The 12,434-nt window shown below is 43.4% G+C and overlaps 2 protein-coding genes across 3 annotated transcripts; one reads left to right on the forward strand and one right to left on the reverse strand.

The window, feature by feature from the left end:
* The first annotated feature begins 37 nt into the window (after positions 1 to 37).
* On the forward strand, positions 38 to 4,307 carry LOC117837090 (protein root UVB sensitive 3). Its single transcript, XM_034716670.2, has 15 exons — positions 38 to 322; positions 426 to 483; positions 629 to 688; positions 813 to 851; positions 968 to 1,030; positions 1,384 to 1,440; positions 1,577 to 1,640; positions 2,092 to 2,175; positions 2,268 to 2,350; positions 2,443 to 2,572; positions 3,049 to 3,141; positions 3,292 to 3,430; positions 3,531 to 3,568; positions 3,670 to 3,857; positions 3,962 to 4,307. The coding sequence occupies exons 1-15, from the start codon at positions 189 to 191 to the stop codon at positions 4,058 to 4,060; spliced, it is 1,329 nt and encodes a 442-aa protein (XP_034572561.1). The 5' UTR covers positions 38 to 188; the 3' UTR covers positions 4,061 to 4,307.
* On the reverse strand, positions 4,151 to 11,031 carry LOC117837089 (uncharacterized). 2 transcript variants are annotated; one of them, XM_034716669.2, is made up of 10 exons: positions 10,779 to 11,031; positions 10,082 to 10,152; positions 8,538 to 9,471; positions 8,350 to 8,461; positions 7,638 to 7,701; positions 6,859 to 7,080; positions 6,647 to 6,768; positions 5,835 to 6,293; positions 5,267 to 5,757; positions 4,151 to 4,763 (listed from the first exon to the last, which is right to left on the reverse strand). In XM_034716669.2, the coding sequence occupies exons 1-10, from the start codon at positions 10,923 to 10,925 to the stop codon at positions 4,356 to 4,358; spliced, it is 3,030 nt and encodes a 1,009-aa protein (XP_034572560.1). In that variant the 5' UTR covers positions 10,926 to 11,031; the 3' UTR covers positions 4,151 to 4,355. The 2 variants fall into 2 exon arrangements, with proteins under 2 accessions (XP_034572560.1, XP_034572559.1); XM_034716668.2 differs by having other exon boundaries at positions 7,638 to 7,734.
* Between the last annotated feature and the right edge of the window lie 1,403 nt (positions 11,032 to 12,434).

The following is a 12,434-nucleotide window of genomic DNA, read 5'->3' on the forward strand; positions in this document are numbered from 1 at the left end:
CCTTATTATGGGTTGAGATCATCAACCGACCGAGGCCGAGCTGCACGACCCACTCCGACTTCTACCAGTGCCAAGTCAACTCAACTCCACTCTTCGACGGGAGGCAGGCAACCTACCCGCCCGAATTCCCGATCCAGCCAGCGATCCCGGGCTCTCGGCGCCGGTAGCGGAACACGGGAGGAAAAAAAATGGACGCGTCGCACCCGCAGGGCGAGGCCGCGGCGGGGTGGTTGACGGTCGAGGAGTGGAGCGGCTCGTCCGCCTCCGCGCTCTCCCGCACCGCCGTCCTCACCGCCTCCGCCTCCTCTCTCACCTCCCACAGGTGGTGCCCCCTCTCCGTCCCTCTGCTTCGTTTCGAGTTTCGATCCCGTGGTCAAGTCGTCTGACGTGACCGCGCGCTTGCGCTGCCGGCTTGGTGACCGCAGGTTCGGCAGCCGGTGGGGGCGGATCGGCGGCCGCATGCTAGGCGCCTTCGTGCCCGAGGTGAATGAAGGCCTCACAAGCCCCGCTTCGTGTCTTCCAATTGTATCTGCTAGAATGAACTTCGCTGCTCGGACTCGGGGCTCTTCTCTGTTAATTTGTTGTGGACTGATCACTATGACTGATGAGCGAGCCTTTGTATTGCCAGGGCTTTCCTGGGAGCGTGACTCCGGATTACGTCCCTTTCCAGATGTGGGATACATTGCAAGTAAGTTTACCTGCACGACTTGAGCTCTTTCTGAAACCAAGCTGCTGTATCCAACTATCCATCATGCTTATGGTAAAAAGTAATGCTACCTTGAGCTTGGTTCTCACCTGAGTTGTTGCTCTAGGGGCTCTCCACATACATCCGTGCAATGTTGTCTACACAAGTAAGCTTTTCGGTTCTGTTCTGCCTTTACAATCTCATGATGCACTCTGTATCCAAATGTGTTTTGTTTGGTTTGTGCGTTTCTAATATGCTGTCGTCTGGAATGAACTGCACCAGGCTCTTTTAGGTGCGATCGGAGTGGGAGAACAATCTGCTACTGTCATAGGTGCTACTTTTCAGGTGACTCCATTTGATTAAACATTCAGTCTACGAATGCTTATTTGATGGTAGGACAGACAGGACTAGTTTATTGAACACATAATAACTCCCCTTTTTTATTTGTTTTTCCTTAAAATGATATGCAACATGATAAGGATCAGTTGTATGTGTTGCCATTTTGATTGGAACAACCTTCCAAAGAATTATGCGTGTACCTTAAGAATATTGCCACTTCTTTCTTCATTGTCACAAGCTGTGGGTTACTTAATTTTTTTTCCCTTTGCCAAAATTCCCCTCCTTTTCTTAGGCACTTGGGCTAATGTTGTAACTTTGAATTTGTTTCCTCACTTTCCTATCGTATTCAATTTTGGCAGTGGTTTCTGAGGGATTTGACAGGAATGCTTGGAGGGATATTGTTCACCTTTTATCAGGTACTCTCACTATTGAAACTTTGGTCATATGTTGCTGCCTTTCAAGGCATTCTTGTGAATAGTGGTTTCTGTTAATATTTTGTGTGGCCAGCGTGTCATTGTCTACATTCATTTTCTGTGCTTTCTTTTCCATCAGGGATCTAATCTTGATAGCAATGCAAAAATGTGGCGTCTAGTTGCAGACTTTATGAATGACCTTGGTAATGTTCAGTTGAAATCACTAAAGTCAGTTACTTAGTGTCCCCTTTATCTCCCTTCTCTGCTTTCCTCCATGACACAAAAATTATTATATTCACGCAAAGTTAGATTATTCTCTCTTCCTAATAGTGTAGTGTATTGCCAGGGGGGTTGGCTGATTTTTCTCTCCAGCCTCTGTTTGGTGTGGTCGTCTTTGTTTAGTAACAGGCGTTTGAGTTCAGTTAGTTGCAGTGTGTGTGTGTGTGTGTGGCGTGTGTGGCGTGTGTGTGGGGTCTCTGTATGACTCTCTCTTCTCCTATTAATACAATGATATGCAGCTCTCCTGCGTGTTCGAGGAAAAAAATAGTGTAGTGTATTAATTTCTTGAAAATTCAGCTTACATATATAATCTGGATTATGAGGAGAATTCCTAGTGTCAAAAGGTCATTTACATTCTTCTTGCTTTTTGTGCAGGAATGTTGATGGACCTCTTAAGCCCTTTGTTTCCTTCATCATTGATAGTTATAATGTGCTTAGGCAGCCTATCTAGGTCATTCAGTAAGTTAATTTACACATTGAACTTCAGAACTTATTAAGAGGAACTTTCTGAGAGGATTTTTTTGGGCTAATTTATTGTTTCTGTGTCCTAGCTGGTGTTGCTAGTGGAGCAACTAGAGCAGCATTAACACAGCATTTTGCACTTGCAAAAAATGCAGCTGATATTTCTGCGAAGGTAGCGTTGGTTATCGTTCATAGATCTGTATATTCCATTTTGGTATCAAATATTTCTAATATGTAGCAGCAGAAGCATATTCAACTTTTCAGGAGGGCAGTCAGGAGACACTTGCTACAATGGTAGGGATGGGATTGGGAATGCTGCTGGCTCACATAACCAGAGGTCATGCTTTCAGTGTATGGGCGTCATTCCTTTCTCTCACAATGTTCCACATGTATGGTGAGTGTTCTTTCGTTGTTCCTTCTGTTTTAAACCCAAACAGCTTCTAAACTTTCCCTATTTCTTATCTGTTTGTTTGGCTTCTAATAGTGATGAAGTCGTAACCTATTTGGTAACGAAGTATGTAATTTTTAAATCTAAAACTTTCCTTACACACTAATGACAGGAACGTGACATTAGAAAATGCAGCAAAACCGGAGTGCATGAATTTTTAATTGAAAATAATATGCAAGAAATTTGACTGAGCTACTAGTTTGAATTTGGCAAGTTGTAGTCTGGACCTAGACCACCAGTCCTAATCATTTCTGTTGGGTTGTGGTTTCATTAAAATTTTGAACTCCATATCCAAAACAAATCTTCATCACATGGTTTTATACTTGTTCTATGCCATCTTTTAGTGTTAAGTTTCTTCTTCCTTAGCATATGAAAGCATCTCTTTACACAAACATCCACTTGTTCTATTTGTGACAATCCAGCAAATTATAAGGCAGTCAAGTCACTTTCACTCACTACGCTAAACGATGAGAGAACTTCCATCCTACTACAGCACTTCAAGGAATGTGGCGAAGGTGAGTGACTAGTCACCACTGCTATGGGTTAGACTTATCTAGCATGTATGATTGTTGAATGATCTCAATTTTGTGCCAATGTATTAGAATAATAACCACACAAGATGCTCCACAATTTTACCAAATTTTCTAGTTTTCCCCTTTTCCTAGTTCTTGCACCGCAGGAGGTTTCTCAGAAGGAACATATTCTTCCTTTTTGGTCAAGCTGGAGGAAATTAATTAGAATTAAACTGCCACATGAGCGTGTGCACTTAGGTGCTAAAGCCTCTATGCTTACACATACTGACATGTAAGTTCTAAGTTCTAAGTTCTGAGAGCTTATATGTTTGTCAATTGACAATATTTGGGGATCAGGAATATATTCTCACACTGTTTGTCACATTTGGTAGGTTGGAGATTGCAAAAACAGGATCCCACTATGAAAACAGTAAGTTCAGGTCTTTCCTTTTGACTGCTAAGTTCATGTCTCGGTTATCGTTAGCGGTATTGAGTTTTGCTGTCTTTTCCTTTTGCCATCTGAATGTCCAGCCAACTACCTTTTGCTGGATAAGGAAGGCAGTGTTCACATTTTCATCCACAAGCAGGCAGCACCAGCTGATGTTTTGAAGTCCTTCATACATGGACTCATGCTAGCAAGTTCGGCGTGGAACGTCAAATCTCAGCATGCAGAGGCTAGTCGATGGATGGACGAGAAGTATACCACTTTTATCTCCAAGGTAAGCATTGTGCATCCTAGATGCTCGTGTTCTGTTAGCATTTTTTTGATCTCTTGCACGTTGTTTTCCAGCAAAGAAATATTTTCCCCCTTTTCTTGTTACAGCTGCAGGCGAAGGGTTACTCAACAGAGCGCCTTCTGTCGCATTCAATTGTTTGGAGGGCACGCTGGCTTCACGGCACGCTGGATGAAAAGCTCAAGTAGGAGGAACGAAGCCCTACGGGCTTATCGTCCAAATCTAACTTGGGTGAGACCGCGGTAACATGAATACATGACAAAAGACAGACGCATGAGTTTCACTAAGACCAGCAAATCTTGTTTTCCCTATCGACAATGTAGCAAGGTCTTCACTACCAGGTGCTGGCCTGTATGCTCAAGCTCAGCATGGTACGTTTAATGATTCACATTAGGTACAGCCTTACAGGAAATATCCAAAGAGTGTATTTGCTTAGTACCGGGTCACTCAGTCTAGCATCATTTATTGATGCAGTCCTACAAATCACTGTGATGGGAACTCTTCGCTGCATACAACGCACCTACAGGAAATGCTCTTGCTATCCAGATGATCACCTGATGCTCTGGTAGGCAGAGCCGCACGACCTTCAGAGGATGCGCAGACGCATCTCACCTTACCATTCCCTTGACCTGCGCTGTCATTCAAGGCAATTCGACCATTCACATTCGGCCTTCCAGTGGTGATATCTGCTGGAGAAGGTTCTGGTGATGCTCGCCTGCCTCTCTTTCTCTGATGCATCTGTTTATCAGGGGCCTGCTCCTGAAACTTGTCAGGCAAGAATGCATGCTCGGGGAATTCAGTTATGTCCGAAGGCCCACGGTACAGATCTGAAAGCCGCCTAATCTTTGGAACCTCTCGCTCCTCTGAGTTATCATCGTGTTCAACTTTTACCTGTACATACGAAAGGAAAGTCTCATGTAAGAACAGAAAAATGACAAAAGCACCATTGCAACCTAGCATAGCCTTTTCCGCGTGTACAAAAAGGCACAGATACTATCATGACCATCACAGATGCTTCAAGAAATCATGTCAGCTATGAATGTAAACTGATGCAGCAAAATCCAGCCACTTAATACACTGGCAACAAAGCATGCCATTACTGCTAGAGACTGGAGTACAGAGTATCAGCAAAGCGCATAATATTTTAAGCATTTGAGAAAGAAAAAGGACCGGACTACAGACTATTAGCAAAGCACACAGTATTTTAAGCATTCGAGAAAGAAAAAGGACCAGACTACAGGCCTATTAGCAAAACACACAGTATTTTAAGCATTCGAGAAAGAAAAGGGACCGGACTACAGGCTATTAGCAAAACACACGGTATTTTAAGCATTCGAGAAAGAAAAAGGACTGAAGTACAGGCTATTTAGTGAAAGCACAGGAGATGCTTGTACCTCATTGTCCATGATTTCCATTTCATCTTCTTTCCCAGCTTTTTCCATTGAACATGCAGCAGATGCAAAAGAATATAGTGTTTGTTTCTCTGTGGCCTTATCAGCAGCAGGCAACACAGGCTCTTTTTTCACTTCATGAAGTGCAGTAAATCCAGGTGGAACTTCCATTTTAACAGGCCTTGTAACATTTAGAGAGATCCTAATGAGGGGCTTCTTTTCAGTGCCAGGGGTACAAGCACGAGTTGCTGGTCCAGCAGGTAGTCGGCGATGAGCTTCAGTAAAGCCAGGAGGAATATCTGTAGGAAATCCTGGAGGAGTGTCCAATATCAGACTGGGAGGTGCAATGGCACCAGACACAGCAGCAGCTTCGATCGGAAGCCGACAGTGAGCTTTCGTGAAGCCAGGAGGTACATCAAGAGAAAATCCAGGGGGTATGTCCAGCATCAAGTCTGAGCTAGCTGAAGATCTGTAAGCAGGCTGGCATGCGGAATCTGTAAAAAGTGCTAAGTCAGAAGATTAATAAAAAATGAACATCGACAAAAAATACTAGCAACCGTGTAATAGTAACCTTCTAAGCTAAAAGTGCTCTTGTTTGCAGAGTCATGACTGCAACATCCGTTAAGAAGAGAAGCAGCAGGAGCTGAACAACTGGATGCAGGGTTTGAATCAGGAGTTCCGACCACTGCCATGCAGTCATTGACTCTAGCAGTCTCCTTGCCCCCTGTCAAATCCAATAACTTGGCAATACCCTCATAATTGTCCCTCCCTCTCTCTTTGTTTTCTGTGACATCTGTTGGATTGCCTCTTGCACCCAATGTTATGCCAATATCAGATTCATTATTCTCTGTCCCTTTGCCTTTTGTGACATTCAATCTTGCGCCTACCTCCTCATATTTGTTACAAGAGTCTTCATTTGACTGACTGGGATTGCTGATCTTCACATTTTTTATATGATTGCTGGGTTGGCACCGCTTCTTCCTGATACGCTTCCCAAAAACACCCCAAAAATATAATTCACCATTTTTTCCTGTAACCATAATAATAATAATAGTTCAGAAGTTAGATAAGAAACTTGTATTTGCACTTCAAAGATGTTAGAAATTCTCTATTTTTTTTTCAATCATGCCCATGCAAACTCAGTGTGCTCAAACCTATCTGATTGCGCAAGCCAACGCTAGCAACAAACCTATCAACTGAGTACTACCAAATAAAAGATGGGCAAAAGACAATATCAGCTTGCAAAAAAAACAGTCTGTCAATCATGTGAAATTTGTAAGACAGTTCTTTTCTTTTTTGTTAGGTGGCTGAGAGATTATTCTCGTTAGAACAGTAAAAGGATGAGTAATAGGAACAAAACTTTGCAAGAATATGCAAACGTACTCTGATAGTTTGGTGACAGCAACAACGATGAAAATATTGCCAATTCAGTATCACCAACTTTGGTCAAGAGACCAGTATGTGAAGCAACTTTTTCAAGAAGATGATCGAAACTCCTGTGAGGCCTGTAATAAATAACTCTTAATCTAATCAGTAGAACTTACGTGCATGGTTAAGTGCACAGGTGCAGAGACCCTATTAGAGTATAAACTTACCTTTCATGACTGCTCACAAACCATAGTCCAATATCCCCCCCGTCCGGGGGTTCCATCTTGAATTGTTTTGGCCACAGCTGGGAAAGAGGTATAGCCTCCAGGTTTAAAATTTCAGGCATGTTCTTTGAAGCTTCATAAACTCTGACACAGACTTCCAAAGGGAAATGGGCTTCAAGTCCATCACAAGTATGTATCAGTTCTCCAGTAACATGAAAGTTACCCCTACAAGAAAAATGGAAGCCTAATGTTAGTGGTTAACTGAACTACATGGATACTAAAATAGCAAAACTATTACATACTACACAACATAGCATTATTAGAGAGAAAAGTGGGCACTTCCATATTACATAAGAAGGCATCATTGTATTGCTTGAACATTATGTTTTCTTATTGCATAGATGATTATTATGATGTACACAATTGCTGTGCTAAGAATTAGCTCCGTCACCTAGTAAAAAACGAGGTTCATGGTTTATAGCAGTCTACTGTTCTCGTTGAAGAGTATGAGCAGTTCATATCATTGGCATATCAATTTTGGGAACATATTCTTCTGCTATCTCTGTGGAATTTGCATAGAGACCAAATCAACTTCTATTCAATATGGTGGGAACAATATGCAGGGCCAAAATGGGCAAATTACTGTGGTAGAGAAACAAAATCTGCCTATCCTCAGGAGGAAGCTGAGAAAAATCCTTTATTAACATCCCAAAAATAAGAGTGATTCCATCCATACATGCACGCATACAAAGAAAGAAACGCACAAGAAGCCTACTGCTTACTTCCAGAGGGCTTCTGGTTGATCATGCTTCTTGTGCAGCTTCGTATGTAAAATTACTGGTGTACCTGTTTCCGGAGTACCAATGTTATGACAAAATGCTGTAAAAGAAAATTTAGGAACAGGAAAAACAAATTAATTCAATGTACTCCTGTCCATGATAATATATGCACTGAACTTAAATGACAAAATGTCTTTCTGTTCTGTGCAGTCTTCTTTTTTCTTTTAATAACGAAGGAAAAAGCAATCAAGCTGATTTCATAAAGGCAGAAGGAGAAACTAAAATGAGTTACCAAACAAAAGGAGGAAACTAAGAATTGTAGCAAAGGTACTTAAGCGAAGCATAAAAAGTATACAATCTAACACACACAGGTATATTTAAGGCACAAAACACTAATTTGAAGGAAAACAATTGAACAAAAACAGTCAAATCAGCACTATTATAACAACACTCATCAATCTGATGTTGCAGCCACTGAACAAAAACAGTCAAATTAGCACTGTTATAACAACACTCATCAATCTTATGTTGCAGCCTTAGTTAAAGTGTTAACAACTGGCTGATATGGCAACAATATGTTTTGCCTTATCCAACGACAGCTTAGAAAGAAATTCATCAACAAGGTAAAATGTTCGAAATGATCAAGTGAGTTACAGTAGTATGCATATCGAGATTTTTTCGGAGTTGCTATCACTTATTAGGATCCTTGATGTACCTGAAGATCTGCTACAGTTAATTGATGCCCCTGAGTTTCTTTCTTGCAACAATGCACCGTGTTGCGCAGAAGCTATGGATTGAGGGCTGTGTATTGGAGGAATATTGTCGCACTGCAGCATGACCAGGTTGAGTTTTTAATTAAAAAACAGTGCAAGGATGTGGGCTTGATCTAGTAATAGAATATACCTCCGTGGAAGATTCATTGTGCACAGGTATTGTGCTCGGCAATACAGGCTTTACACTTGGTTCTTGCACAACAGGAGCAGCAGTTCTTGTATCAGGATAAACTTCAATGGGCCTTTCACTAAGCACAGATGTTGGGCTTAGCAATGCAGGCTCCACAATAGGAGCTTGCAATCCAGGAGCTGCAGCACTTCTTGTGGTCAAATTAATGTTTCTACTACACAACTTTCCACTCTCTGGTGTGCACAAACTCTTAGAAGAAGGTCCTGCCTTCGTACACACAGGATCCCCACTTGGATGCGGAGCACGCATTTGCTTGGGACTAGGAGACACAGGATTTACCATTGCTGATAGTTTTTGGCTGCTCTGGCCTTGAGAATGCAAAATACTCGAACTGGAGCTCCTGGCAAGTGCTTTTGTACCATCCATTCTGTCTAGATTTCTAGGAGTAGCATCAGTATTCCAATTAGTACTCAAAGGTTGTGAAGATTTGCAACTGGGCGATGCAGGGTCCTTCAGAGAAGTAATTTGGGGGGTGACAGAGCTACTTATGTGCCCCCTAGCAAATGGGTGCCTAGTTTCAGCTGTCTCAGGTCTTTTACGGGGTAAACACGAGTCATAGGATGATGCTGATGTCTTAGGACTTTGAGTGAGTGATTTGGATCCCACAAGAGATACTTTACGTGAATTTGGTGGTGGTGTAACACTTCGTCTGCAATGTCTTTTCTGTAACGCAGCTGAGCCAACAGTTCTACCGTATGGCTTCTTATGTTTTGCGTAGGTAATATCTTCCACGGGAATCAACTTCACTCTTGCCTCAGGCTTTGAATATGTACCACCAGAAAATCTAGGCACCTTGAGCTTATCTGAATAGTCTGGTTCTACAATTCCCTTGGTTCTGGACGTTGCCTCATTAGCATGACGAATTTGATTAAGTCTGTATTTAAAATAAAAAATCATTATCAATTAGCAAATCAATATGGTTAGAATCAACATAAAAAATTGAGATTTAGCACAAAGAAATGCATGGTCTTTTTACACAATTCAGGCCAACAACTGTCTTAATAATCTGCCAAGAGCCTTGTCAAACAATGTATGCGTAGCTTAAATGATGCAAGGATGCCCAAATTCAAATATCGTGATACAGTGTAACGAATACCTCCAGTTTTAGAGAAGATTGGAATGCATAAAAGATGGATCAAGCTAGTATACCACATGTCAATACATCTTCCAGAAAAAGAAGGAATCTGTTTCAGCCAGAGTTTTGAAGCAAAAAAGAAAAATAGAAACATGTAGGTGTAATGCAACTAATCCGAAAAATACTTTCATATCAAAATCTCATTCTAACAAAGCAACATCTCCAAGCACATCACAGACCAGATATCAATTATGTATCTTGCCATATACAAATCATGTTGAACTTCAAACATCTAAATATGGTTCATTCACAGTTCTCATTTTACTTTGGGCCAAATGAACTCATTTACAAATCTCTTGTGCAAAATGCAAGCACGAATTTCAGTAAGCAGAAAGGGACCTACATATACCTTGGATCTTGTTTGTACTGAGAGGGGGCACTGTTTCTTGAACCATCAACACATGTTGCCCAAGGTGTGTCCTGAGAAGTAGAGCAAATCAAATGAAAAGCTGTTTCAAGTACAGGATAGAGTGTATGTGTTCCGAAGCATAATGGAAGATTAAAGATAACATACATATTCAGAGGAAATATTTGTGTACTAGGATCAAATCTAATTTTGACGAGGTGAAAAGTACCTAGTAGGACAAACGATACTGCACCAGCAAATTCCATGGCAGCGAAAATAATCCACGGAAATTACAAATCGAAAAGATCAAACTCCAGCACAGATTTGGTGAACCACTCGCAGCAAAACACACTTGGTATCTTTAGTACACTGGACATGACCGCATTTCGAATCCAGGCGATGCTGTGCAAAGTATAGGCGGGGTCATGGCGAAAAGCAAGATAAGCGTACACGCATCAAACGGGACGCCCTCCTAAAAGATATTAAAAGATTTCTTCATTTTCTTCATGATACAGAGGCAGCACGAGCGAGCGAGCAACACAAAACCCGCACGGTGCGCAGAAATTCAAAGCACCTCAAAAAAACCCCAACTCCATTTCACCCCCCAACAAAACCCCACCGAAAGCAACCGCGATCGCCAGGACGATTTGGTGGGGAAAAGAGGTGCGGTCGCGCCGAGAGGAGAGAGGGGACCGATCACCTGCGCGGCCCTCCGTGGCGTTTCGGGGCGGCGAGCGGCCGGCGTCGTCGGAGACGGGGGCACCGCCGGCGCCGGCGCCGGCCGGGAGGTGGGGGCGAGGCTAGGGTTCGGCGGGTGCCTCGCTGGTGGCCTCGCCGGATGCGCCATTGGATTCCTCGATCGCCACGGGGAGAGAGTGCTAGAGAGAGAAAGAGGGTTTTGCTCTTCTCGTGTCTCCGCTGGTGGAGTGGTGGGGTGGTGTTCATAAGGACGGAGGAGGAAAGCAGCGGAACGTTGCTCGCAACAGAGAGAACACGGGGTCGATTCGCCACCGGAAGTGGGGCCCACCAGCCCACCGGAGAGGGCAAGTCACTACACGCCTCCAGCGTGGTGCACTTGGACCCGTTGACAGGTGGGTCCAGGAAGAGTAGGGCCCAGGTGTCATGCAGACGTGTGGGTGTGCATACGCGCATTTCCTGATCGAGAAGCGGGACCCACGTCCCTCGTGGGTTCGCCAGGCCACCTTCGGCAGCGCGGCATCCGGCGGTGTCGATCCGACGGCTGGTGATTAGCCTGCACGCGAGACAAAAAATAAGACTCGTCCCACCAGGTGTCGTCGCGGCTCCCTGGCAACAGGTGGGACCGAGCTGTCATTGGAAGTACCTAGATCATCTCCGCGTCCGTAGGCTTGAAAAATGCTTGCTGGCCGCCTTGACCGGTGGGGCCGGCGTGATGGTTCACCGTTCACGCCAGCATCCTTGGAAGCGGAATCGACGATCCAACGGTGCAGCCTCGCAGGTCGAACCCCTCCATTGATGAATTAGCTTCCCGATGACTCCTTTTTTTTTTCCTCTTAGGGCAGCTTCTTGATGACTCTTGAGGAGCAGTGGTTGAACGATTCAAGAGGAAACTGACTACTGATAAAAACTACCGGCGGGGAACATTTACTCATGGGCCGATTCAGTCATTCACACCAATATCAATTATGGAGGGGGTTGTTGTGATTTTGTGAACTTGTGAGTTGTGATGCACTCGGATTCTCTGGCAGAGTTGCTAGTAAGGAAAGGCAGCGATGGCAGCAATACTACCCTGATTCATGGCGCTTACACCTGCTGTGACTTGTGAGGAATCATCTACGAGAAATGTTTTTTGGCCAGGATGTATGTTTGGGGAAAAAAATGAATTTAAAGAAGTAGAAGTGGCGCCAAAAAAAAATCATTGACTTCAAAAACTGTACTCCAACGGAACTGGATGCGTGCTAATTACCAGCCTGGTCAAGCGTAGGGTACCAGAAACAAACCGGTCAAAAGCATGGGCGATGCCATGTTGTGAAGCTGCCATCGATGTCTATCAAAACATCACTGAAGGTGCCATTCGTCTTGAGGAGAACATGGACTGAGGTTGGTGAAGTGTAGGTACGAGGGGACGAGGCTCCCGGCACGAGGGATGAAGGGGGAAAGGACAGTCTTGGTAGATATTCAAGGTAAGGTCATGAACATGATCATGATTCAGAGTACATTGCTTAATAAATAAATAAAATAGAATAATGCATCAGAAAGACTATTTCAAACATCAACTAAATGCTCTCTTGTACATATACGACACTCTCGGAAAACACCAATATTAAATCATCCCCTGGTCAAAGTACTTGATACCTTGGACACCCAGTGAGTATAG

Source organism: Setaria viridis, chromosome 9 (genome assembly GCF_005286985.2).
Source record: "Setaria viridis chromosome 9, Setaria_viridis_v4.0, whole genome shotgun sequence".
Lineage (NCBI taxonomy): Eukaryota > Viridiplantae > Streptophyta > Magnoliopsida > Poales > Poaceae > Setaria > Setaria viridis.